Consider the following 23,914-nt stretch of genomic DNA (forward strand, 5'->3'; position numbering starts at 1 on the left):
GTAATTAAAAATCGTTTCGGTTTTCATTCATTTGAATATATCTTTAACAAATTCATCGAATATTTTCTACTGAACTTTTCCTAAATAAAAAAAAAAGAAAGAGAAAAAAGACAATTGTATTCTCTTGGCGTAATCGATGTATGCGCGATAAAACATCTTTTTTTTGGATATTTTTTCTTTCTCATATCTTGCGTATCTCATAAAATCTCGCACGTAAAACGGTAAGCTATAACGGAAAGCGATAACTCGTATCGACTCGTAAAGGATCATTAAGGTGGTCTTACCTGATTTATGTCGCTGCCGAGGTCCCTCGCGCTCTTGGCACTCCTAAGTCGATCTCCGCGATACTCTCGATAGCGCATCGTGACCTCGTCGTCCGTCAATGCACCACTGCTACCGCTTCTCGAGTTCTTCTTATTCTTCTCTTCCTTAGCTTTCTTCTCCCTCTTACTGAACAACTGCTTCACTTTGCTCATCGTGCCACTTTTCTTGGCAGCCTTCTTCTCGTATTTCTTATCAGCACCGGTGGGAGGCTTGGAGGTGACCAATCCGCTCGTCGATTTACCGGTACCGATATCGTTCGGATATTTGTCGTACTTTCGTTGTTCCAACGGAGTTAGGTTCATATTCCGATCGGTATGCCTTCTCTCGTTTTTGATAAATTGTCTACTCGCAAACCCTTCGTCCTCCGATTCGATCGGTTCCCGTCTATCGGCCTCCTGCGAGTCTCGCCTGTAATCATTTTCGATACCAGAATCGGCAAGACGATCTTTCCTATCGGGATCGCTCAAACGCGTCTCCCGATAACGACGTTGTTCCATATAAGCACGAGTTTCTTGCCTGGCATGTCGGGATTTACCATTTTCGTGATAACTTCGGAGGGGTCTAGTTGGTGGGGTCTCGTCGATGGAACTCTTTCCACGTGGACTCTCTCGAGCGTCGGAATCGTCGAAATAATCGAGACGATTGCGCGATCTTCTCAATGGTTTCTTCGGCTCGGCGTCAAGGACGTTGCCGTTTCGATGATCCTTCCGAAGAGTACGCTCGTCGTATCGAGTTTCTCGACGAATCGATTCCCTCGCCGTAGTGTCGGAATCGTAACGACTCGAATTGTGACCATTGGTACCAGGATCGGTACTTCGTACACCACTTGGACCAGTCCGATCCGTTCTGATACGAGGCGGTGAACTGTCGTAATCATCGTGGATCGGATGTTTGCTGCTACTGTATCTTTGGGTAGTTCGAGTCTCCTTGTAATACTTGGACTCTAGCTGGCTACTCGTCATTTGCGAGATATCGGTGTCGTAGTCATCGATCGGTCGTTCTCGTAAACTGTCAAGGCGTCTCTTGGTGAACGGTGATCTCTCTTTCCTCGTATTCGTTTCCCCAGCACTCCCGTAATCAACGTGACTGCATAGATTCTCGTGCGACCTCGTCGTGTACTCGTTTCGTAAGATTCTCGAGTTCTCGCCAAGCTCGTTCAAACGTTGAGTCGACTTGCTCATTCCGCGAATCGATTCGAAATTTTTATTCATTTTTGGAAGGCTCTCGTTGGGGCGCACATCTCGATCGAGAAAATCGTCGCTTTTAGAAAGTTTCCTCTCAGCGGTAAATTTCCTTACCACGATCGGCGAAGAAAGCGTATCGTTGTCCTTCGATTCGTTTCGGAAATAATGACTCGTCCTTGGGTTCGTCGAGCCGTCGGCTAAATAATTGGTGGACTTGTAAGGACCACCCAAATGATTTCTTTCGAATCTCTCTTCCGGGCTGGTCCTACTTCTGTCACTGAGAAACGGCTTGAAGTCGTCCGCGTAACTACCGTGTGTCCTAGTTTCGACGATGTACTTGTCCCCGTACTTGTCCGTTCTCGTTTCAACCGTATAACCATCTCTTGGTTTTGATTCGACGTAACCGTCAGACGGGATTTTGTTCGTTATTTTCTTCTCGTAACCATAGACTTTGCCATTGTCCTCGTGTATTTGCTTTTCGAAAATATATTTCTCGCCATTGCTACTGGTCCTGGTCTCCGTGATATACGTATCGGTGTAACGTTTCGGAGATGATATTCGACTGGGCGTAACCGGCGACGGGACGATCGGTTTGTCGATAATCTCGTGCTCGGATTTTTTGATCGACACGTTCGCCGTGTTTTTCGCGGCATACATTTCGTCGGCGAGCAGCCTCGATTTTATCCTCGACTCGAGAAGATCTCGTCTTGCGCTTAGTTCGGACGTTTTGTTGGATATACCGCTCTGATGATTTTGTCGCGAGGTGAGATCGGTGCTCTCTCTGCCGCTGGTATCGACGAAAATCGTCGAAGTATATTTCTCCGGCTCGTAACGTCGATCCAGTTCGATCTCGTCCTCGGGACATCGATTGTCTAAGTCTCTGGAGGAAAGGAAATCCTTGGAACCGCCAAAGTGATTCCCAAAACGGGAAGTGGTCGTACTCTTTCGAGTTTCCTCGTAGCGAGACTTGAGATTGTTTATCTCGTTGTTACGTCTTAGATCGCTACTGTAAGAATAATCCGTTCTACGGTATTCTTTTTCGGCTGGACTGTTCTCTCGTGACGAGTCCTTTCTTTCGAGACCCAAACCCTCGTCGCTATCCGAATGACTCCTCTGGGCCTTCTTCTTGTCCGCTTGTACTTGAGCATACATCACGTTCGTTTGCGAAGTCGGCGGTGGACTGCCGGGATCGTTCGGCCTCGTGTAAGAGAAGGGCCGATTGTTGTTATGTCCAAAACCAGGTCCCGGCGAGACCATGGTTCTCGTCAGCTGTGGCGGTGGCGAACGATCGCTCGACAATCGATGAATCATCTTGTTGATCGTCGATTCCTCGCCGCGTTTCTGAAGATCGTATCTGCTGCTGTGCAGCATGCTCCCGACCCGGTCGACCTCGTCGACCTCCTCCCGAAGCTTCGTCTCTTTTCCTTGAGGCGACGAGATACGATTCGTTGTTTCCGTCTTCCTACGTGCCGTCACTTCCTTCTCTTCACCGGTAATACGATCCTTATCATCCGTGATATCTAACTGATTCTGTCTCTCAACTACTTTATTCTCTTTCCTCGTCTCGATTGACCGATCGAGAGAGATCTCTGTAGTAGTTCCCTCGATCCTCTCCTTCGTTTCGACTCGTTCGATTATTCTCTCGACATTTGTATCACCTTCCTCCTGCTTCGACTTTTTAGCATTCGGCTTACTAACCTCCTCCTTACTAACCACTCCAAAATGAAACGGTTGAGTCTGATCGACCTGAGGCGAAGTCTCGATTATCGGCGACAGCTGTTTCTTAGCACGAGCTGCACTGCTCAAATGCGAACCTTCGCTCTCGCTGCCACTTCTCTTGCGGTATTGTCTACTCGACGTACCAGCGTCGCTAACGCTACGACCAACCGGTTTCCTTTTTCTCTCTAATTTTGGCGAAAAGAATTTAGCTAATGTACCTTTCAATTTTTTCGAACCCGCATCGCTGCTACTTCTCTCCAACGTTTTCTTCTTTGCTTTTGGCGTCCAAGACAATTGGTCGCCACTCGTCGTGGTTACACCGATCTCTTCGCTCTTACGTCTCTTCACGTCTAGCGGCAATTCTGGACGTTTTTTATTAACGTTACCTCGTCTTGCTGGTAACGTGCTAAACTTACCGGGCAATCGTCTATTATCGTGTGCTACACAACGTAAGCTACCAGCTTGCTGCAGCACCAGTGCTGCCTCCTGTGCTAAGTCTTCCTTGCTGCGTGATAATATGTTCTCCTTGTGCACCGGGCTCAATATCAACCTACCTTCTCCATCTCCTACGAGAGCCGCGGTCACGCGCGGTGCACCACGTCCTGAAACAATTGTTATTCAGTTAGCTTCGATCCGATGTATTTTTCTATACGTGACAGACTGACTTTTTATATGGAGTGTCTTTAAAACAGATACTCGGATACTTTCACCATTTTAAACATTAACTTAAGAAACGATCGACCGACGAAAAGTGTAATTAACGTATATCAATTCTTTCGAATTTCACTGATTTATGAGATTTCTTTTTATAAATTTCAGCACTACTCTTTTTATAAATTACAGAATTAACGTTATATATATTTTAATTCTAATCCAAGCTGAACGCTCTTCAAAGAATTTCATTAGATATTAATAGAAAATTAAATAGCGTGAATAAGATAAATGTTACTCTTTAAGATTATTCCAGGTTAATGTACATGGGGATATTCTTTTTCTTTTAAATTATTACCCGCACACGAGCATGATATATTGGCGAAGTTTAATAATATATTTTAAAGACACCCTATATGCGTTGTATCCGACGTAGATTAATCCGTACATCGAAAGGACAAGAATTTAGGAATTTTAATCGAACCGATAATAGATATCGGCCATCCACCTGAGAGCATGAGGCCTTCTAAATTAGCGATTTATGTTAAGTAGCACGGTCGTTAGTAGTTAATCACCAAGTTTAATCGCCATCGGACGCACGTCGTCTCTGGTAGGCCACGAACGAGTTCGCTTGAAAGCCGCTAAATCGCTCGTTTGATTAGATCTACTCGATGATTTTTTTGCTTTTTTCTTTTCAAAGCGAAGAGAAGAAGAGGGAGAGAGAGAGAGAGGGAGAGAGAGAAAGAGAGAGAAGGATGATTCGTGATTAGCCTCGCTTAGGCGAAATTCGTGTTTCTCGATCTCGTAATTCTTCGTTCGTTCCTATCGATTAGAGTACTCGTTCGTTACTCGTATAAAAGGTCGACTTTCGCTGTCTAAACTTCTACTATGTGAACACGTGACGAAGAGATTTCTGTTTTTTTCTCTTTTTCTTTTACCTTTTCTTTTTTATTTCCCTTTTACGCTCGCACATTTAAATCTCGTTAATATTGACTGAAAGAGCGAAGTTAAGTAAACTTTTAATCGATGGTCTAACGTTTAATGGAAGTCTAACACGAGCGACGAAAGGAACGAGTGAAATGAATGTACACACATATATATATATATATATATATATATATATATATGTGCATTTATGTATGTATGTACGTACGTATGTACGTACGTTCACCACTGTAAGCTTTGAGATCAACAGTGCGAGCGGTTGAACGCAGAAACGAACGAAAGGCACCACGGGGCCAAAGGTCAACGGGTGTGTACGCAACGGCTCAGCACGCCCACGCTGCGAAGCAGGTATCATCCGAGCGTGCCAGATCGCAATCTCCTTTAATAAAGCATCGTTCTCGCGTCTCGAATCGTGCTACGGAACTTGAGATTTTTTCCCTTTATATATACATATATATATATATATATATATATATATATATATATGTATACGATAAAAAAGATGTTAGATTTTTAGCACAGAAAAATATTTTTAATTAATGCGCAAAGAAAAACGTCTAAATAGAAATAAATCGTTCAATTAACTTGACAATAAGAATATATATATATCCTTTTCTTTATGTATTACTAGACAATTATTATCAATTTAGATAATACAAATATATTTATATAATTGCTCTGTTACCTTTAGATCTTTTTCGAAATATATATATATGTATACACCACTTATATATTTTATTCACAAACTTATCGATAAATCTAATCGACGTTTTTGGCAATTAGAAAAACGTTAACACAGATATGGATAGTAAGAGGATACGAATGTAACAAGTGTCTCTCGATAAATTCGATCGATGGATTTATAGCATCACTTGCCGTATACACGAATGCAATGATCACAGAGGTCATCGACGGACACCTCGACGAGAAGGAGGTCGTCGAGCGACTCTAATCGTTCGCCGACTAAACTGCCGTGCCACTTTTAGTACAGCTAAAGTACCTGCTAAAGCTAGATCTACAATGGCTCCCGCGCCATTTCCAATAACGTCGTTCGCCTTTGCGCGTCGTGGGAAATCGCCTTTAAACAAACCCTTCTTGAAACGATTTACTTTACTACCGTTTCCGTTTCTTCTTCTTCCCTTCCCTCACCCTCCTCTTCCTCCCTTTTCCTGTTTTTCGTCCTCTTTCTCTTTTTATTCCTCTTCTTCTAATTTTCTTTTTTCTCTGTCGACTTTTTTAAGTCTTTACGATCTTCGGCTTTGACAAAGAACCTTTGTAAAGGATTCTTTTTTCTACCTTCTAACAACGTCAGTTTATCGCATTTAACGGAGAAACGGTAAGAGGAAGAACGGATTTTATTTTTTCCTTTTTCTTCAACTATGAGAACGGAAAATTCAAGTATTTTTTTGTCTTTGTTAAAGTTCACTTAAAAACGAATAAAGTAATGAAAATTATTGTTCCTCGAACATAAAAGAGGAAAAATGTTGAATTCCAAACTACGTTCGCAGGCTCGGCGAACAAAAAGAAGAAAAAAATGAAACGAGAAATTTTCTAATCGCGCGATTAGAACAACGCGTTTCTGGAAATATAGTTGGTTTATCGATGGAAACCAGCTTTAATTATCGTCTAGCGATAAGGATTTTCTTTATTCTCGATTGAGGAGAATTAATCGCGGTCCGGTATATAGTTTTTGAAACGAGAAACTCTCTCTCTGTACACACATACAAGACATGCATATTAGGTATATGGATGTGTATACGTATACATAGATAAATACGTATATACTAAGTACGAGGGAACGAGCGGGTAATTTTAATCGCGATAACGAGTTTTAACGCGCGAGATGCGGAGTAAGGCGAGTAGAATCAATAGCCTCATGATTCTTTGATCTCGGACAAGACGCGATTCGATACCGTGATTCCAAAGACTAATTATTACCAGGATGTGCTGATCCCCACACGAGAATTACTCCGGCGTACACGCATCGCATAAGTATGTATGTAGACACGAGATCTTCCATTTGGCGAATAGAGAAAGAGAGAGTCCCGATATATTAGCATGTGGTGCACGTTTATGCCGAGTAGGAATTGATGCGAAGAGAGAGAGAGAGAGAGAGAGAGAGAGAGAGAGAGAGAGATAGAGAATTCTCTTACCGATCGCAAGGTACTTCTCGACGATGAGTACCTTCGAGATTCTCCAAGAGGCTTAGGCAAATGGCATGCAGACGAGTCAGTGATTTTCAAACGTTCTTTCGATCTTTATTCAAAACTCGAAACACTTTGTCGATGTATTTGCGTTCATCATCGATACTTCAAATTTGTTTCTTTCATTTGGAAACAAGTTCTCAATATGGGTAATCGATTATTAATCAGGTCAATTTTGAAATTATTCAATTTCAAAAAATATATCTTTGATTAAAAATATATCTTCAACTTTGAGTTTCAATTAAAGATTTTATTAAAGCGGTATGAACTTTTCAAACACGATCCAATATTATTGCTATTATTGTTATTATTATTTTAATTATTATTATTTAGAACAAATTTGCGTTGGTAATAGAAAGGGGAAAGATCGTGCTTGTAATATTTAATATCTATACTTTGTTTGCTAAAAAAAAGAAATTTAAAATGTCGTATATCAACGAGATGTAATAATTATAGAAGAAATGAAATGAGTGAGTGACGTACCGCTGCCACATAAAATTAACGTCGATTTAATTAACGCGATATTAACGGGTGTCATGAGTACTTGGAATACGTCATACCATGCGTCGTCCGATGAGCTTGCGGATAGGTAAGATCGTTTCATGTCGCTCGACGAGTTTCTAATCCGTTTTAGAGACGTGCCATTAAATCGATATCGTGAACGTATGCAAACAAGCTTGGCACATGTTTCGTTTTCGGTAGAGAAGATATTTCACGATCTTTAGCTAGAGCACGTGTCTCTTCTCTTACGTTAGTATACTTTAAAATGTTCTATTTTTATTTATTGAAATCATCATATCATTTACTGTTATATCATCGAATCGAAATATATGAGTCGATTTTCTTTTTTGCTCTGTTAAAAATATTACTATACTATGAACATAATTTCTATACGTAAATTTTTATTTTCCATAACTAATTAATTCATTTTTTTTTCTATTACGACATTAAACATTTTATTGTAATTTAAATTGAAAGAAAATAACATTATGAAATTAAAGACAGACTGAGAAAGAGAGAGAGAGAGAAAGAGAAATAGTGCCTATATAAACAGTGAATTATAGTTCTCTATAATAAAATAGCTAATAAAATTTCATAGTTAATTCTAAACAACCTATAAATAGAAATGTCAAGATGAAATGCATCTAATATTAAACCAAGCAATCTAATATTATTATTATAATAAACTATATTATACTAAGCCATATATTATACTTAACTATCGCGTTAATGATGAGATCAGACTCGAATCATTTTTTTGATTTCATACTATCGAGAATCGTAGATCATCTTGGGGATAAGGGATGGAGAGGGTTGTGTATATACGAGATTCACAAGTATTCTCTCTCTCTCTCTCTCTCTCTCCCTTCACTCTATCCGTTTCTCTCTCACACAGATTATATTCCCACGTATCTTTTGCGTAGTCGACGTATCGGTGCGTCAGCCAATAATTAACTCGTCGTGGTAATCGCTGCGCGTAGCCTTTCAGATCGTACGTTTCCGGGCCTTGGTAGAGCTTCTCTTGAAGATGCTGCGGTGTTTCAATCTGCGTTGCTCGGTGACTAGCCGAATGTATGGGACAGCTCGTAGGGTGAAAATCGACGTCACGGCTGGAAGATCTCGTGGTTTATACGCGAACGATTTATGCTCGATTAAGGCAACTAACAATTTGACTCGGCTTCGGTGAAAGAAAGAAAAAGAGAGAGAAAGAGAAAGAGAGAGAGAGAGAGAGAGAGAGAGAGAGACAGAAGAAGGGGAGAAGTAGAAGAGGATGGATAGAAGATGGCAGGTGCTTTGCGAATGTACGGTTCTCGAGCGGGTCAGAGAAAGAAGAAGGTGAAGTAGAGATGGAGTGGGGGTAAAGAGAAAGAATTGGCGGAAGTGCAAGTGGCGTCTTGCCGCGGGGGGTCAAAGATCGCACCACGGAGCTGACCCACTCTTTCGAGGCCCGTAAATGTTCCTCCTCTCAAGAAGATTCACCACCGATCTTTTTCCATCCATAGAAGAAGAAAGATGAAAGAGAGAGAGAGAGAGAGAGAGAGAGAGAGAGAGAGAGAGAGAGAGAGAGAGAGAGAGAGATGATAAGACATGAGTAAGTCCAATCATTTCCGGCGTGGATGAATAGATCTTTCATTGTTCGATCATCATCAGACGTATCTAACGTTTACGAGTTTCGTCTTCTTATTTATTTTTTCTTTCTTCCTTTCTTTTTCTAACAAATAAAACAATCAATTGCCTATTACGCTAACTGTCGGAAGAAAGATTTAACTATTGACTATTCTTTCAATTATTCCATCGTTCCAAATTCTTCGAATGTCAACGAATTTCTTGATTAATATTCTTTTCTAAGAAATAAAATAATCGATTATATGTCATACAACTTTTGATAGTGGGATTTCGGTTTTCTTTCTTTTTGGAAATGTTCGATATTCCACTTTTTTCTCTCTTTTTTTTTTTTTTTTTACTTTATCAAGTACAAATTCGAGTAGTGTCGAGTACTCGGCAATCTTGCACGCATCGTTCCTTCTTCCGAGAGAGAGAGAGAGAGAGAGAGAGAGAGAGAGAAAGAGAGAGAGATAGAGAGAGATGGAAAAAAAAGGAGAGAGAGCGAGAGAGAGGGAGAAAAAGAGAGAGAAAAAGAGAAAGAAAGGAGGTAGTCTGTGAGGTAGCGCGAGAGGAAGAAAAGAAGAAAAAAGTGTGAGAGAAGACGGGAGTGATTTACGGTCCATAAGGTCGGCTTTCGCGAACGCGCTAAGGGTACGCGAAGCGGTACCTACTCTGCGCGTGATATCGCATGGCCTAAATGATTGTTACAGAAGTTGTCGTACGGGAAAATGGATCGCGCCATTAATCGCCACTGCTTCGTGTTGGGTCGTTCCGAACGACCTAACTCCTTTTTTCTTTCTTTCTCTCTCCCCCTCTCTCTCTCTCTCTCTCTCTCTCTCTCTCCCTTTTTTTCTTTATCTCTATTTTTTCGTCTCCCCTTATATTTATTTAATGATATAATAGTCATTTTATATCTCAATTCATGTCATTTTATGTCTGAAATAATAAGACATAAATAATGTTTTAAGTACTTACCATTTCTTTTCTTCTTTATATATTTATGTAATATATACGAATAATTAACGTAATACTTAAACGTTAATACGAACAATCGTGAATTTATAAATTTGAATCTCTAAGTTTGAGAATAATTAAAATAAAATTCATTGAAAATAGTGACACCGTAATTAAAACAATCGATTTGAACAATCAACTTATGTGTATCGAAAAGAAAAAAAAATGTTTCAAATATAAAATTCGAAGTATCGAAAATTGGTTCACTGTCTCTCTCTCTCTCTCTCTCTCTCTCTCTCTCTCTCTCTCTCTCTCCCTTTCTCTCTTCTTCGAAGTAAACTCGACGAGTTAAATCATCGTTCGTAACTTCGATAAGACGAATTAATGTCGAGAAATACGTGTCGGGGAACGTACGACTCGGCTCAACGTGTTGTCGAGATACGTCGCTAATTTGTATTCCCATAATCTGTACGTGTCTCACCTATAACCTTCCCTTGGCCAAGCACGTAGCCTCTACGAGGCACGCATCTCACGAAAGTAACGCGCTTGCGCGACCTCCGCGTTCTCGACGCGATACCGGTCCATTCGATATTCCGGTACTTCCTCGTTTCAGTATATCCGTACACTAACTTAACATTGCCTGGCACGCGATCGAGGAAGGACGATCCGATTATATCAACAGGAACTAAATATAAAATCCTTTTTCGATAATTTTTTTTTCCTTGCTTTTTTAAATCTATATCATAAAATTTATAAAATTACGATACGATCTTTCAATGACATTGCTCTTTTTTTTTTCTCGAATTCCACAATCCGATCTGTCGTATACTCGAACGATAATACTACCAATATATATGTAGTACATACTATACATACAAGTATATTATTGAATATTTCGGTATTAATTAGATATATTTTCTTTTACTTTCCGTTTTGCCTTTTTTCTCCTTTCTTATGAGTCAATCTTTAATTAAATTTATCGACGTTAAACGGACGTGATACGTTACAAAAATGTTATTTTTTATTCTATTCATTCACGTATGAGTTCGAAAGAAATTATGTAAAAACTGTTAAGAAAATGACAATTATTTTGTAGTATGTACATTTTCGTTTGTTTTCTTTGGTAGAATCATCATGATTTCCGGACGTGTCTGCAATTCGGTGGCCTTTCCGCTATAAAAGAAACTTCTTTACTGTCCAGTTCGCTTCCGAAAGAAACCCTTTAGTAAGGCTTAACGTGAGACAAAAAGCGGTTTTTCGAGGCGGCTCCTATCGGAACGTTAAAAATGATTTTTACGTTTATGGGAAGGGATGCGCGGTAATTACGTGAAAGAGAAAGAAAGAGAAAGAGAAAGAGAGCGAGTGACCAGAGGGGTGATGAGCGGGGAGAAGAGAAAGGTGGCCGGAACGGAAAACAGAAGGGCAAGAGCAGAAGAGGAGGTAAAAAAAAAATGTTCTCCATGTGGCGTCCATTAACAATGTAACGAAGGTCGTAGAACGATCGTGGAACGTATTGCATCCCGTTATACGGGGTGTATCTTAACATATGTGATCCGACTTATTGTAATACTCGTATTTAAAATATATTTCAGTGGCCTAAGAAATTTGTCCAAAGCGATCTACTATAATTAAATTATAATACGACAAGAATTAACCTTTTTACAAAGAGATAGAAAAAAAAAAGATCCATAAATTTATATCGATCAAGTTGAACATATTTTTTTCGGGAGCTTAAGATACACGTACAGAAGGAAGAAAAGAGAAGAAAAAAGGAAAGAAAAAAAAAAAAAGAAAAAAATACTCGTATCGTGGATGTCAATTAAGATAAAAAACGCAAATTTTATTAATACTCATAAATGTCCCATTAAGCAAATTTCATTTAATCGCGAAATAAATCTTACGTTTTAATTACATCCTGAATATATATAGAAGTACACCCTGTAAATAGAACATAGAGCAAGTCCTCGAGAGAAAGAGCACGCGACTATCCAGGAAACGGCTAGGCAGGATAACGTTGAGGATAACGCGGAGGACGACACAAGGAGACCCTTAACGAGCTTCGACGAGGCGCATGCGCGCGAACGTTGCACCGACCAACTAGGCTGACTTCTCTAGACCGCCCGCATTGACGATGAAAGAAAGAGAGAGAGAGAGAGAGAGAGAGAGAGAGAGAGAGAGAGAGAGAGAGAGAGAGAAGGAGAGAGTATACACCTCGCGCCGGGATAATAAGAAATATGGTGCGGCCACTAATGCACCGGGCCGAGCGATAACTTTTTTACAGCGGCTTAGAGTCCCTTCGCAAAGGACACTCTTCTCTCTCTCTCTCTCTCTCTCTCTCTCTCTCTCTCTTTCTCTCTCTCTCTCGTTCACTCTCAGTCTCTCTATCTTCCTCTGCAATGCTCGATCTCTTACGTTTCGAAGGAATAGAGTACTTCCGAGCTATCCTAAGTCTTACCTTTCTCATGTTGGAACTCGATTATATACTCAAATTAACATTCAAATAACGATAGAACGTCGAAGTGCCAAAATTTTGTTTGCATATATTAATTTGGATATATTTTCTAGGACTAGACAAATCATTTATCGACCACTTTTTTTTTCCCCTTGGCAAGAATTATTTCTCTAATTCGATAGGTCAATAAGGGATGAAAAAAGTTGTAAGATTCTAATATTATTGCTGCAAGTAGGTATAAACTAGAAAACTAGAAACTATAGAAAATCTTTCGACATCTATGATTCGTCTTCAAGTCTTGCTCTCCTTCTCTCTGTCTCTATCTCTCTCTTCCTCTTCCTCTTTCTTTCTACTGCGATACTCCACGATCGACGATGTACAGTATTTATGAAGCAATAAATCGTACAAGTAGAAATCACTAGTAACGTTCTTGCGTAAGACGATTATCGTCGCTCGTTGAAAACGACGTAACGTTTCGCTTCACCGAAATCAATCGATTGCATTTCTGCATATAATATATAGATAGTATGTACTTTTGTTCTCTCTCTTTCTCTCTCTCTCTCTCGATCTCTCTCTTCGGATCTAATAATACGTTCTTTAGATTTAATAATTAATCTTACAATTAACGCGTACTAACGCAGAAAACGTGAAAAGCGATTCCAAATTTAATTACCTTGGTCCGCTCGATTAGCTCGATTTCTAAGTAATTTCGTGCAAAGAAGAGTGCTCTTTTTTGCGGGCCACCTTGTCGGCGATGAGTAAAAAGCGAATGGGCGAACTGAGTTCGTCGACCGACTGGCGCGACGTTGATGATCATACTTGACCTTGACGGAACGCGACGCATTCGTGTCAACACAAGGATAATGGAAGAATGAACGTGGTCTAATCGTTCCGACGAAATCGCATTTTTTATAGAGTCCGAATATACAAAAATATATAATTCTCTTCTTAAATTTGCATCTAATCGGTTCTCTATCATTTCTTTTTAATAATTAATTTCTTGACAACTACTTGTATTCTTTTTTCAAACTTCTGTTCGGACTATCTCAATTCTATATTCAATATTCCATTTATTCGATATTTCATTGAATTGATTATTTAGTGTCTCAATTTTTCTTTATAAGAAAGATAAAGGAGAAAAGAGAAGGACGAGGTTAATCGAGAGACTCGATCCTTCCCGAAATCGTTTCTTCCCGTGTTTCGACGTTATTAGCTTTGCTATCATTAGCAGAATCCGGCAAACCGTAAGACTTGGTTGTTAGAAGACACGCTTTGCTTATATTCTTTCAATCTTTCTCTCTCTCCCTCTCTCTATCTTTCATTCTTTCTTTCTGACGGGAGAAAGATAGAGAACAAGAGAGAGAGAGAGAGAGAGAGAGAGAGAGAGAGAGAGAGTACGAAAGAGAAAGAGAGAAAAAGAGAAAGAAAAAGATGGAAAGAGAGAAACTACAGAATCGTATTCGGTGCGGGTTTGCGCGCTCGTAAAAGCAGCGGATGCCAACTATAAAATAATACAAGCGCCGGTTGGCTTTTAAGATAGTTACCTCGGGGCCCTTTAGTGGCCATTAATTTTCCCGTGCCGGTATTCGCAAGATATTATTGTATCACTGTATCACTGTACCTTAGACTCTCCGTACGACGTTTAGTCACTTTCTCCTCCGTGCGAGTCGACACGGTCCGTCGTCGAGCCGTCGCGATTGGTAACGAGTGCGTCTTATCGTCGCGTAAATCGGATGCGATAGCGATCGATAGAGAATGCAAGATTTCCGTAAACGGAAAGCGCCGTAAACTGGCAAACGAATTTTTCACTCTTACGATTTAATATCTTTTATTTATTCTTTTCTGATTCTTTTTCATTTTTTGTTTGTCTTGTAATTCATAGATCCATACGGAATAAAATCGATACTCTAAATAACACTGTACTTAACGTTTGTATCTATACGTTATTTGTAGAGATAGTTTTAAGACTATAAAATGTCTATATATATATATGCATGTATATATACTATATACATATATACATTCGTATATAAATGTCTGTATATATATATATATATATATATATATATATATATACATACTATATACATATATATATGCACAACGTATTGCATAGATCTGAAAGACCTACTTGTAACTATTTTATAAAAGTAATGCAAATGTTATACGCATATATATTATTATCTGCATAACTGTAAACTGTAATAAATAAATGTAAGAGAAATTTATAAAAGAGAGTAGTGTACTGGTAAATAGATAAATACTTATATAAAACGCGATTTAGAATTTTTAATAAACCTTATTCCATCTATTCCTAACGTAATCTAATCTCGTACGAAAGTTGAACGGGCGGTTTAACATAAAAGATAACTCATGTCGTGCTTCGTTTATGTAATATATATACATATACATATATATCTTTCTCCGTTTCCGTAAAAAGGGAAAGCCAAGAGTCCCGTAATATTGGGACTGTTCAACTTAGTCTTTACACCATGCGTAACGTGCGTTACAAGTACATACAAAGATATATAAGACACATAAATATGTGTGTGTATATATAACGTTAGACCGTCTTCCGTAATCGCAATGTAATATATTACGTATTCTCGGTACTGTTCTTAGACCAAAGCTATTATGCAAAATTGTCGAGGTTTTTTTTTCTGTTTTCAAAATAATAGAAAAATGTTATTTTAAGAAATGATGAAGCAATGTGACAATGTTCTTCTCGGCTGGAGGCTGGAAAATAGCACGAACAACGGTATTGGCCATTCGCTCTTCTCAAGGTCAAACTAACGTGCATCGTTTCCAAGCCAATTGATTAAGATAAGTTACGGTTATGCGTGCGATAAACGCACGTACATACGTTAATAAAGTAGTCGATCGACGATATTATTCTAGTTATTAATGATTATGCAAAACATATACACGCATACACGCGTACACGTACGTGCATCCTCCATTAACGTATTATAGAAGAGGAAGAAGAGAGAGGGATGGAAAAAAAAAGAGATAGATCTCAATCGTTCGATTAAATAATTCACGCCGTTAGTTTCAGCGGTAGGCATTTGATTATTGATTAGGATGTTATCGATTCCGAGGAACTCGAGCTTTTAAACGGTTAGATGTGAGTTAGGCAGAGTACGCTAGGAGCAAAGTATTGGTCGCTTGCTATTGCTTGATTCGTCAGAATTTTAATTAATACTATTGTCTCTTTTTTTTGTTTATATCTTTCTTCTTTTACTTTTTCTTTCTTCTTCTTTTGTAATTAAAATATATGACGTTTCGAATCGAAACGATCGTATTTATTCATACGTTTGGTTTTCTACTAATTTAAATAAAAAAAATAATAGTAAAGGGAAGGGGAAACTCTATAAACAAAAATTTACCATCTTTGTCTTTCGTGACAATGTATGATAATGAATAATAAATAATTAATTAAATATATTCAGATAGATAAATACATCGAGGGTGAAGAAAACGCAAGGATGTTTTCGAGAAGACGACAAGTTAGAGACGAATGGAATTTCGCGAGTTTCGTTTTCCAAGAATCGTACGTGTCCCGAGAAAAATTTCAACCAAAAGAAAGAAAGAGAGAGAGGGAGAGAAAGAGAGAGAGAGAGAGAGAGAGAGAGAGAGAGAGAAGAGAGGGAGCGCAACAGGTCGCAGACGTCGTCGCAAAGTTAGCGGAACGTCGCAAATAATTTTCACAATCTGGGATCGCTCTAAGGGCTGCTACATAATTTTTTTCTGGAACACAAGACCGTTGCCGTGCGGCAATCATTTTCAAAATCTCTCTTTTTTTCTTTCTCTTTCTTTTTTCCTCGGGAGTCACCAACGTAGACGAGAACGAAACGAGCTTTGCATTACATTCTTCTCGCGTATGTATATGTATTCATATGAGCGCCTTACCAAGGGAAGCCGTCGGGCTCACCTTGAACAAAATGAATCAACGTCTATCTCTCTCGGTAGTTTTGTGTTTACTATCATTTAATTCGAAAAATTGTTACTCGTTATAACGAAATAATTCCAAAAATTTTATATATATTACAAATATATCTAGAATAGTCGATATCAATAAATTTAGTATTAAAGAATGTGATGATATATATGCATATGTATATCTAATTGTTAATAATCGTACAAATTATTTTATCAAAAGAATATTATATTAATAAAAATTTGAATAACTTGAGAAACTCGAAAAACCATCTTTGTCTCTTTTTATCGCTTAAGAAAAAGAAGAATAAAAAGAAGAAGAAGAAGAAGAAGAAGAAGAAGATTCGACAATAGATTCGTAAAATCAAGCAGAGCTTAATCAACCGGTCTCGACTCCTCGCGAAGCTCTTTCTTGCGGTCTTTCCATCTTGTTTTTATGGCGCGATTGCCTGAACTCACCGATCCTCTTGACGTGGACGTCTCGATTGAAGGAGACGCTTCTCTCGGCGGGCTTCCACCCAGAGACGGAAGCCCCGGTCGTTACGGGGGGTAGTAAATGGGTGCTGGAAGGGTCGTAGGCCTCTCCCTTTCTCAAAGAGTCCGAGCGCTGAACCTCGAGCATCTTCGCACCTTTATGCTCCCGATCATAACACACAGCTGGATAGCACTTTCCCGTTTTCGCTTTCTTTATCTCTCACCCTTTATCTTTTTTGTTCTCTCTCTATCTCTCCTTTCTTTCCCTTTCTCTCTCCCTCTCTCTCACTGTCTCGCTCTTTCTCTACCCTGTCTATTTCTATCTCCTTTTTTTTCTCTCTTTTTTTTTTTATTACGCAAACCCACCCCTTTCTCTCTAATCCCTTTTTCCGATCACACCTTTAGAGACCCGATCACCAACCTGTAAGCCAAGCAAAGCTGTGCACTTAATATCTTCGATCATTCTAATCGAGATTTATGATGAATAATTTTCTTTTGATTTAATGACGACGTGACACTTATATGTTCGTGTGTGTCTGTGTGTATGTATGTATGTATGTATGTATCTATCAATTTCCTTATAGATATAGATAATACGTATGTATTCTTCCTTTCGTCTCAGTCAAAATTTTCTATCGAAAGAAATACGAAGTTCGTAAAAACGAACGTGTGCGTATGTGCGTTAAAGGGACGGTAGTCTGATCGATCGAATTCGTTATAACTCGAGAAGAGTCGGTGCAAGTGCTCGCTAAGCACGATTACGACGATGAGATCGCATAATATCGACGACAATTATCTTTCTAAAGATACTTTTCAAATCGATATCATTAAAATCCTATGTCTAATTATCCTATGTTAATATACGAACGAGAAGATAAGAAAGATATCGATTATCTTCCTTGTCGTATTATCCCAATAGTATCATTTATTACTATTATTAACTATTACGATCTATTAACGATTTAATACTCTCAGAAAGTTTTATTCCTTCTATTCTTTTCTTTTCTCCGATCTTTTTTCTAATATTTAAGTGGATATTAATTAAACATATCTCTAAAGAATGAATCATCGAAAGAAGAAAAAGAATCGAAGGGAAGATACAAATAAAAAAGAAAGGGAGAAAAAAAACCTGTCTGAAAATGGGGATAATTTTTAATCCTCGATAGATCTCAAGGTCATCCGCTTGACCACGAGATAGAAGGGTACCAACCGTGACTCAACGACTTTATCAGTTCTAACACGCAAAAGACGCGACTTTTAAATGAGACAATTCGCATGAGAGCTATTCACGATCGGAGGATTAAGATACTCCTGCCGGGCCTCTTGGTAGCCATATTTGGCGAAGAGGTTCGCGAGGGCGGCCCCCGTCCTTCGCCCTCTTTCTCCTTCTTTTTTATCCTTCTTCCCCTCTTCCTCCTCTTCCTCCTCCTTCTCCTCCTTCTCCTCCTCCTCTTCCTCGTCCTCGACGTCCTCGTTGGCTCGTCGTCTGTTCCATGCCATAAAAGTGCCACCAGGAAATCGCTTATCGTTTTTTTTTCTTTCTCTTTTTTTTCGAATCGAGCAATCATCATTTTCTTTTCTCCTCGAATTTCAACGTATATCGAAATTGTGCATCGTATTGTTAATCGTTATAGCAATTGAAAGATTTTATACAGTAATGAATTTTGTCGCGAGAAAAAATGTTATGATTACGAATGAAATTCTTTTAAAATGTTCTCTCTCTCTCTCTCTCTCTTTCTCTCTTTCTCTGTCTGTCTCCCTCTCTTTTTCTCTCGTTTTCTTTCTTTCTTTCTCTCTCTCTGTTTAAATAAAATTTTGTCGGATGAAATGTTCCTCGTATTTTCTTTCTTCTATACGTGCTCATGAAACTCAAGGAAAATATACTTCGTCGTACGCGTTTTACGCGTGAGTCGTGCGAGAAAAACGCGAGAGAGATCGAGTAATATGTCAGCGTAATGTACGTTGCGATTATCTAACGTTCGCCTCAAGGACACTGATGTAATAAACAGTCACGTTTCTCGTGCACATGTTTAGCACCTTTTTCCATCGACTTTATTACACTATGTACGTGAGCGCAGAAAGAGAGAAAGAGACAGAGACAGAGAAAGAGAGAGAGAGAGAGAGAAAAAGAGAGAGAGAAAGAGAGAGAGAGAGAGAAAACTCGCGATAACACAACGGCAACTACGACGATAGAAATCAAAGGTGACCGCTCACAAATATTATGCTCGTAAATGTTTTCGGAGAAGGAGAATCGTGTTAGAGGAAAAGAGAGAAGGCAATGAGGATTTAATGAAACACAACAAAAGAAGGCAAAATAAAATATGGCGAAATTATGGATTTCTCGACGACTCGTTTTTAAAATCGCCTAGTCTTTCTTTCTCTCTCTCTCTCTCTCTCCCTCTCTCTCTCTCTTTTTCTCGGACACACAGACACAAATACGCAGCACACACTTTTTCATTCGTTTTTTTCAATCGCAAGATGAAATTAATGGGACTTGTTCTTGGCTCGTTAGTTTTTCGAAAGGTGGCACCAGTCTGACGCACGAATCGCGTACTTCGTTTTACGATCAATATCGAGTCGCCATAATAAATTTACAGAAATGTCTGCGTGGAGAAACAACAAAACGACGTTGGTATTTTTCGACACGAGCTTGGCTAGTCCTGTCAGCTTAAAGAACGACCTTTCGCCGGATTCCAGCTGAGAAGGAAACGAGAATCGGTCTACCGAGACGACGATTATCATCTACAATTTAGGGAAGAAAATGTTTAACCAGACGCGTCGACACCGTTAACCCATTTAATTGTTTCTCAAATTTAGATGCACGTGTATGTATGCATGTATGTATGTATATATGTATATATACGTACGCATGTATGTATGCATACTCTATTGCTTCACTTGTAGTTACGGTGTCCCTTAATTAGCGATGATATCTTTTAAAACGTATCTTGAAAATTTTTCAGTCGCATTACAAAGAAAAGATATGTACAATCGTTATCTATCTAAACGCATTGATACAATTAAGGAAATAAAACGTTTACCTGTTTTCGCACGAAACAGAAAATATATGTACTATGTAATATGTTTATACTTGTATATATGTACTAAGTAAATATATGAAAATGTATAAGGAAAAAATATGTACGATTGTTATCTATCTAAACGCATTGATATAATTAGAGAAATAAAACTTTTACCTGCTTTCGAACGACGTAGAAAATTTTGATAGATGTGAACGCTCTGCTTGTCCCGAACAAACTGAGAAATACGATGAATAATCATTTGTTTACATACTATTTCTCCTTGTATCTCTCCGTCTTTGCCTTTCTCTCTCTGTCTTTCAACATACATACATTTCGTATACAAATACAGAAAAACATTGAATAACACGCAAGAACGTCCTAACATAACTCCGATATTTTTTCCTTATAATTCCATTCGTTCTTTCGTCCTCTCGTAAAACCGGCCGTACGGAAGGAGGACTCGTATTTTGCAAGATTAACGGAGGAACGAGGTAAGAGATCATCGCCAAAGTTGTATCTTTTAAGAATTCTTATTATCTTTTCCACCACTTCCGCGAAACGTTCGTTAGCAACGTCCGAAATCTCATCATTCACGATTTTTTATATTCTCTCTTTTTCCTCTCTCCTTGTTTTTAACGCGTCGAAATCGAATAATAAAATGGGAGAATATTTTTCCTTCTCTTTTCACGCGAGAATTTTGCGACTTCTCGTAAAAACTCGTGATGTATAAAAGGTTTTACATTTACGATCTCGCATCATTGTCTTTATCTCTCTTTCTCTCCCCTTCTCTTCTCTCTCTTTCTCTCTCTCTCTCTCTCTCTCTCTCTCTCTCTCTCTCTTCGTCTTATTTTTCTTCGTACGCTTTTACGTCTTTATTTCTCGTAGCACCTTGCAACGTAGTCAGGGCGTGTTAAATCGTAATAAAACCGTTCGAGATTCGGTCACGGGTGTGCCGCGGGTATTCGCACGTCAACGCGAGACCGGCGCTACCTTCATCCGGCTGAAAAGCGAGTCGGACAGGCGAAACAAAAGAGCGAGTGAAAAGAAAAGGGGAAACAGAACGTAAGAAGAAGGAGGAGGATATGGATAAGAGACAAAATAAAATTCTTGATCTCTTCATAAACGCGTCAATTACTACCGTTTGTATATTTGTGCCAACGTGTTGTAAAACAACGTCAGAGATGATTCGCCTTTCGTTTTTTCATAGATTCGATAAAGTTCTATTAAAATTATAACGACTTATTGATCTTCGACGTTTTCGTCATATATATATATATGTTATATCATTACAGAAATCTATCGAAAAAAGAGAAAAATTAAGAATGCATGTTTCTTAAAGATTATAATTTTATGGATAAACGCTGACGATCGTTTGCGATTAATGACTAACAAATGGATTTATAGCCAATTCGATTTTTCTTTTTTTCTTTATTATTTTTTCCTCTTTCGTAGAATAGATCGACGTCCGTCGCGAGAGCTTACGTAATTGAACGTATGTATATGTATATAGTAGACCCAGTTAGTACGAAAGTACGAACGAATAGTCATTAACATTCTTCGTTATCAATCGATCTATCGCAAGGAATAATTTCGAACGAAATTCTTCAATAACGTTACAAGATGAAGATGACTAGTAAACTATAATCTAACGCTTCCTGCGGAACGTTAATCGCGGAATTACTAGTCTCTACTATGCTATGTAACAATGTTAAGAAAAAGAGGTATACAGAAATGAAAAGCAAAGGGGAAGAGAAAGAAGGAGAGAGAGAGAGAGAAGGAGAGGAGGAAGGAAAAATGATGATCGAGATGATCGATCTCGAAAAGCAGATTAAACGGCTAGATCACTCGATAGTTCAACGTGACCACCATGACTACTACTACTACTACTACTATCACCGCCACCACCACCACCACCACCACCACCATCACCGCCAACACTATTAGAACTATGATCAGCAACACCGGTGATTAAAGTGTCCGTTAACGCGAGTTAATTGATCTTTCAGCTAATGGGATATTATCCCGGGTACGCGGTATTTCTGGTTTCTCTCGAACGCCGGGAGATCTGATCTTAGTCAGGCGTACACACTCGACGTCGTACGGAGTTCTTCGCGGCTTCTATAATCTATTCGCACGAGAATAAGGTAAGAGAAACGGTAATGGTGGTAGTCGGTGCACGAAGAAGACGATGCAAGGTTTCCCTTTCGATTAACGTCCAACGACGTTCGACGACGATTTAATCAATCGTCGAGTAGAAAAGACTCACACATACTCTCTTTCTTTTTTCACGAGAGAAAACACGCAACGAAGATCAAATTTTCTTTCTCTTTTCTTCCTTCTTAGCTTTACTATTCAATGTAACATAATATTCTAATATCTCTCATCTATGATATCTTAGAGAAATCTCCACCGCACTCGTTTTATATATGTATATATGTATATGTATATAAAAGAAAGAAAAAAGGATGAAAAAATGTAATGATAAATGAACGTTTGAAAAATAAATTGAAGGAAAGTAAAAAAGGAAATAATAAATTCCAAACTCTCGAGAAAATGCACTTTGCGCACTCATGGAAGACGTCATTGCTAACAAGTATCATCGTGTGTGCATATATGCATGTATGTCTGTATGTATACATACATAAATGTATGTGTATATATATATATATATATATATATATATATATATATATATATATACGAGCGAAGCACTAACTACTACCGAGGAGGTAGAGGAGGGTGGCACGTACCGCGTGCGGAGTGTCTCGTCCCGCGGGAGGACGAGCACGACGACGACGACGACGACGACGACGACGAAGACGAAGAAGAGGAGGAACACCTTGCACCGTGTCAGGATCCGGTGCGACGTAACAGGAACGATTATCCTCGATCATCGGATCGTTTCCGATCCGGTTTACACTGAGCTTCCTCCGTTTTTATTTATTTAATTAATTAATTAATTTATTTTTCCTTTCTTTTTTTTTCTTTGTTGTTTCTTTTTTTTTTTTTTTTTTTTAAATCGATTACCCTCGTTCGTTAGTCTTCGAAAGTTGCACAAAACTCACATTGACGAGCTTATTTACACGCACGAGCTCGTCCTTCAAACGTATCTGTAGGTATATGTGTATAGATATCAAAAAACAAAAAAAAAGAAATATATATATATATATCGATCCTTTTGATTTGTATACGTGTATGTATAAATGTGGATGAGATCACGAAAGATCGAATGTAGATCGAAATGATGCGAACTGTACGCACCGTGTCTTATCTATAGCAGCCCGGATGGTGATGGGCGCACGGGAGAGTACCGCTCCGACACGCACGTTCTCCGCCGAGCGCCGAAGAACTAATAAAAGCTGGGACCGAAGTTGAAACTGCGTAGGCCGCTTACTACTCCTTCCACTGCGGTCTCCGTCCTATCCCACCGGGGCCCGATAGAACGAGAATGAGCGAAAGAGAGAGAAAGAGAGAGAGAGAGAGAGAGAGAGAGAGAAAGATTGAATGTTAAGGGGTGGGGAGAGAGGATGGTGTTCGGTACAGAACGAAGCTACGAACGAACGGAGAACGTTACGAGTCTTACTCCAATAAGGCCCACCAAGACGCTAAGCGTCCCGACGACGATGACGATGACGATGAGGACGACGACGACGAAGACGCCGATTGAGACTCGGCCTCACTCGGTCAAGGTCCCCCACCGAAAACCTGCACTCGTTAAACATCTCCCCTCTCTCTCTCTCTCTCTCTCTCTCTCTCTCTCTCTCTCTCTCTCTCTCTCTCTGAGTCCACGGACAACGCTATACTTGGTGCGAAACGAGCGTGAGGCTCGCGTCACGCGAGCAACCACGACCCACTCGAGTCATCGTCGAGATTAAACGCGTCGAGCCAGTGGACTTGTTGTTGCTCTTTGGAAAGCTTCGATATATGTGTGTGTATGTGTGT

At 39.2% G+C, this 23,914-nt stretch overlaps 1 protein-coding gene across 4 annotated transcripts in view; it reads right to left on the bottom strand.

Annotated features, from left to right (window-relative positions):
- The window catches only part of LOC122630950, a 108,352-nt gene extending 84,977 nt beyond the window's left edge, over positions 1–23,375 (bottom strand). Inside the window, exons 1-3 of one of the 4 annotated variants that reach the window (XM_043816044.1) lie at positions 23,234–23,375; positions 16,935–17,370; positions 285–3,829 (exon numbers count right to left, since the gene is read on the bottom strand). In XM_043816044.1, coding sequence (XP_043671979.1) covers positions 285–3,829; positions 16,935–17,097 — 3,708 coding nt within the window. In that variant the 5' untranslated portion in view covers positions 17,098–17,370; positions 23,234–23,375. Of the gene's footprint in view, positions 1–284; positions 3,830–16,934; positions 17,371–20,146; positions 20,208–22,722; positions 22,952–23,233 lie in introns of those variants that run through there. The other 3 variants (XM_043816034.1, XM_043816053.1, XM_043816063.1) reach the window with 3 other exon arrangements.
- Between the last annotated feature and the right edge of the window lie 539 nt (positions 23,376–23,914).

This window comes from Vespula pensylvanica, chromosome 1 (genome assembly GCF_014466175.1).
Source record: "Vespula pensylvanica isolate Volc-1 chromosome 1, ASM1446617v1, whole genome shotgun sequence".
Lineage (NCBI taxonomy): Eukaryota > Metazoa > Arthropoda > Insecta > Hymenoptera > Vespidae > Vespula > Vespula pensylvanica.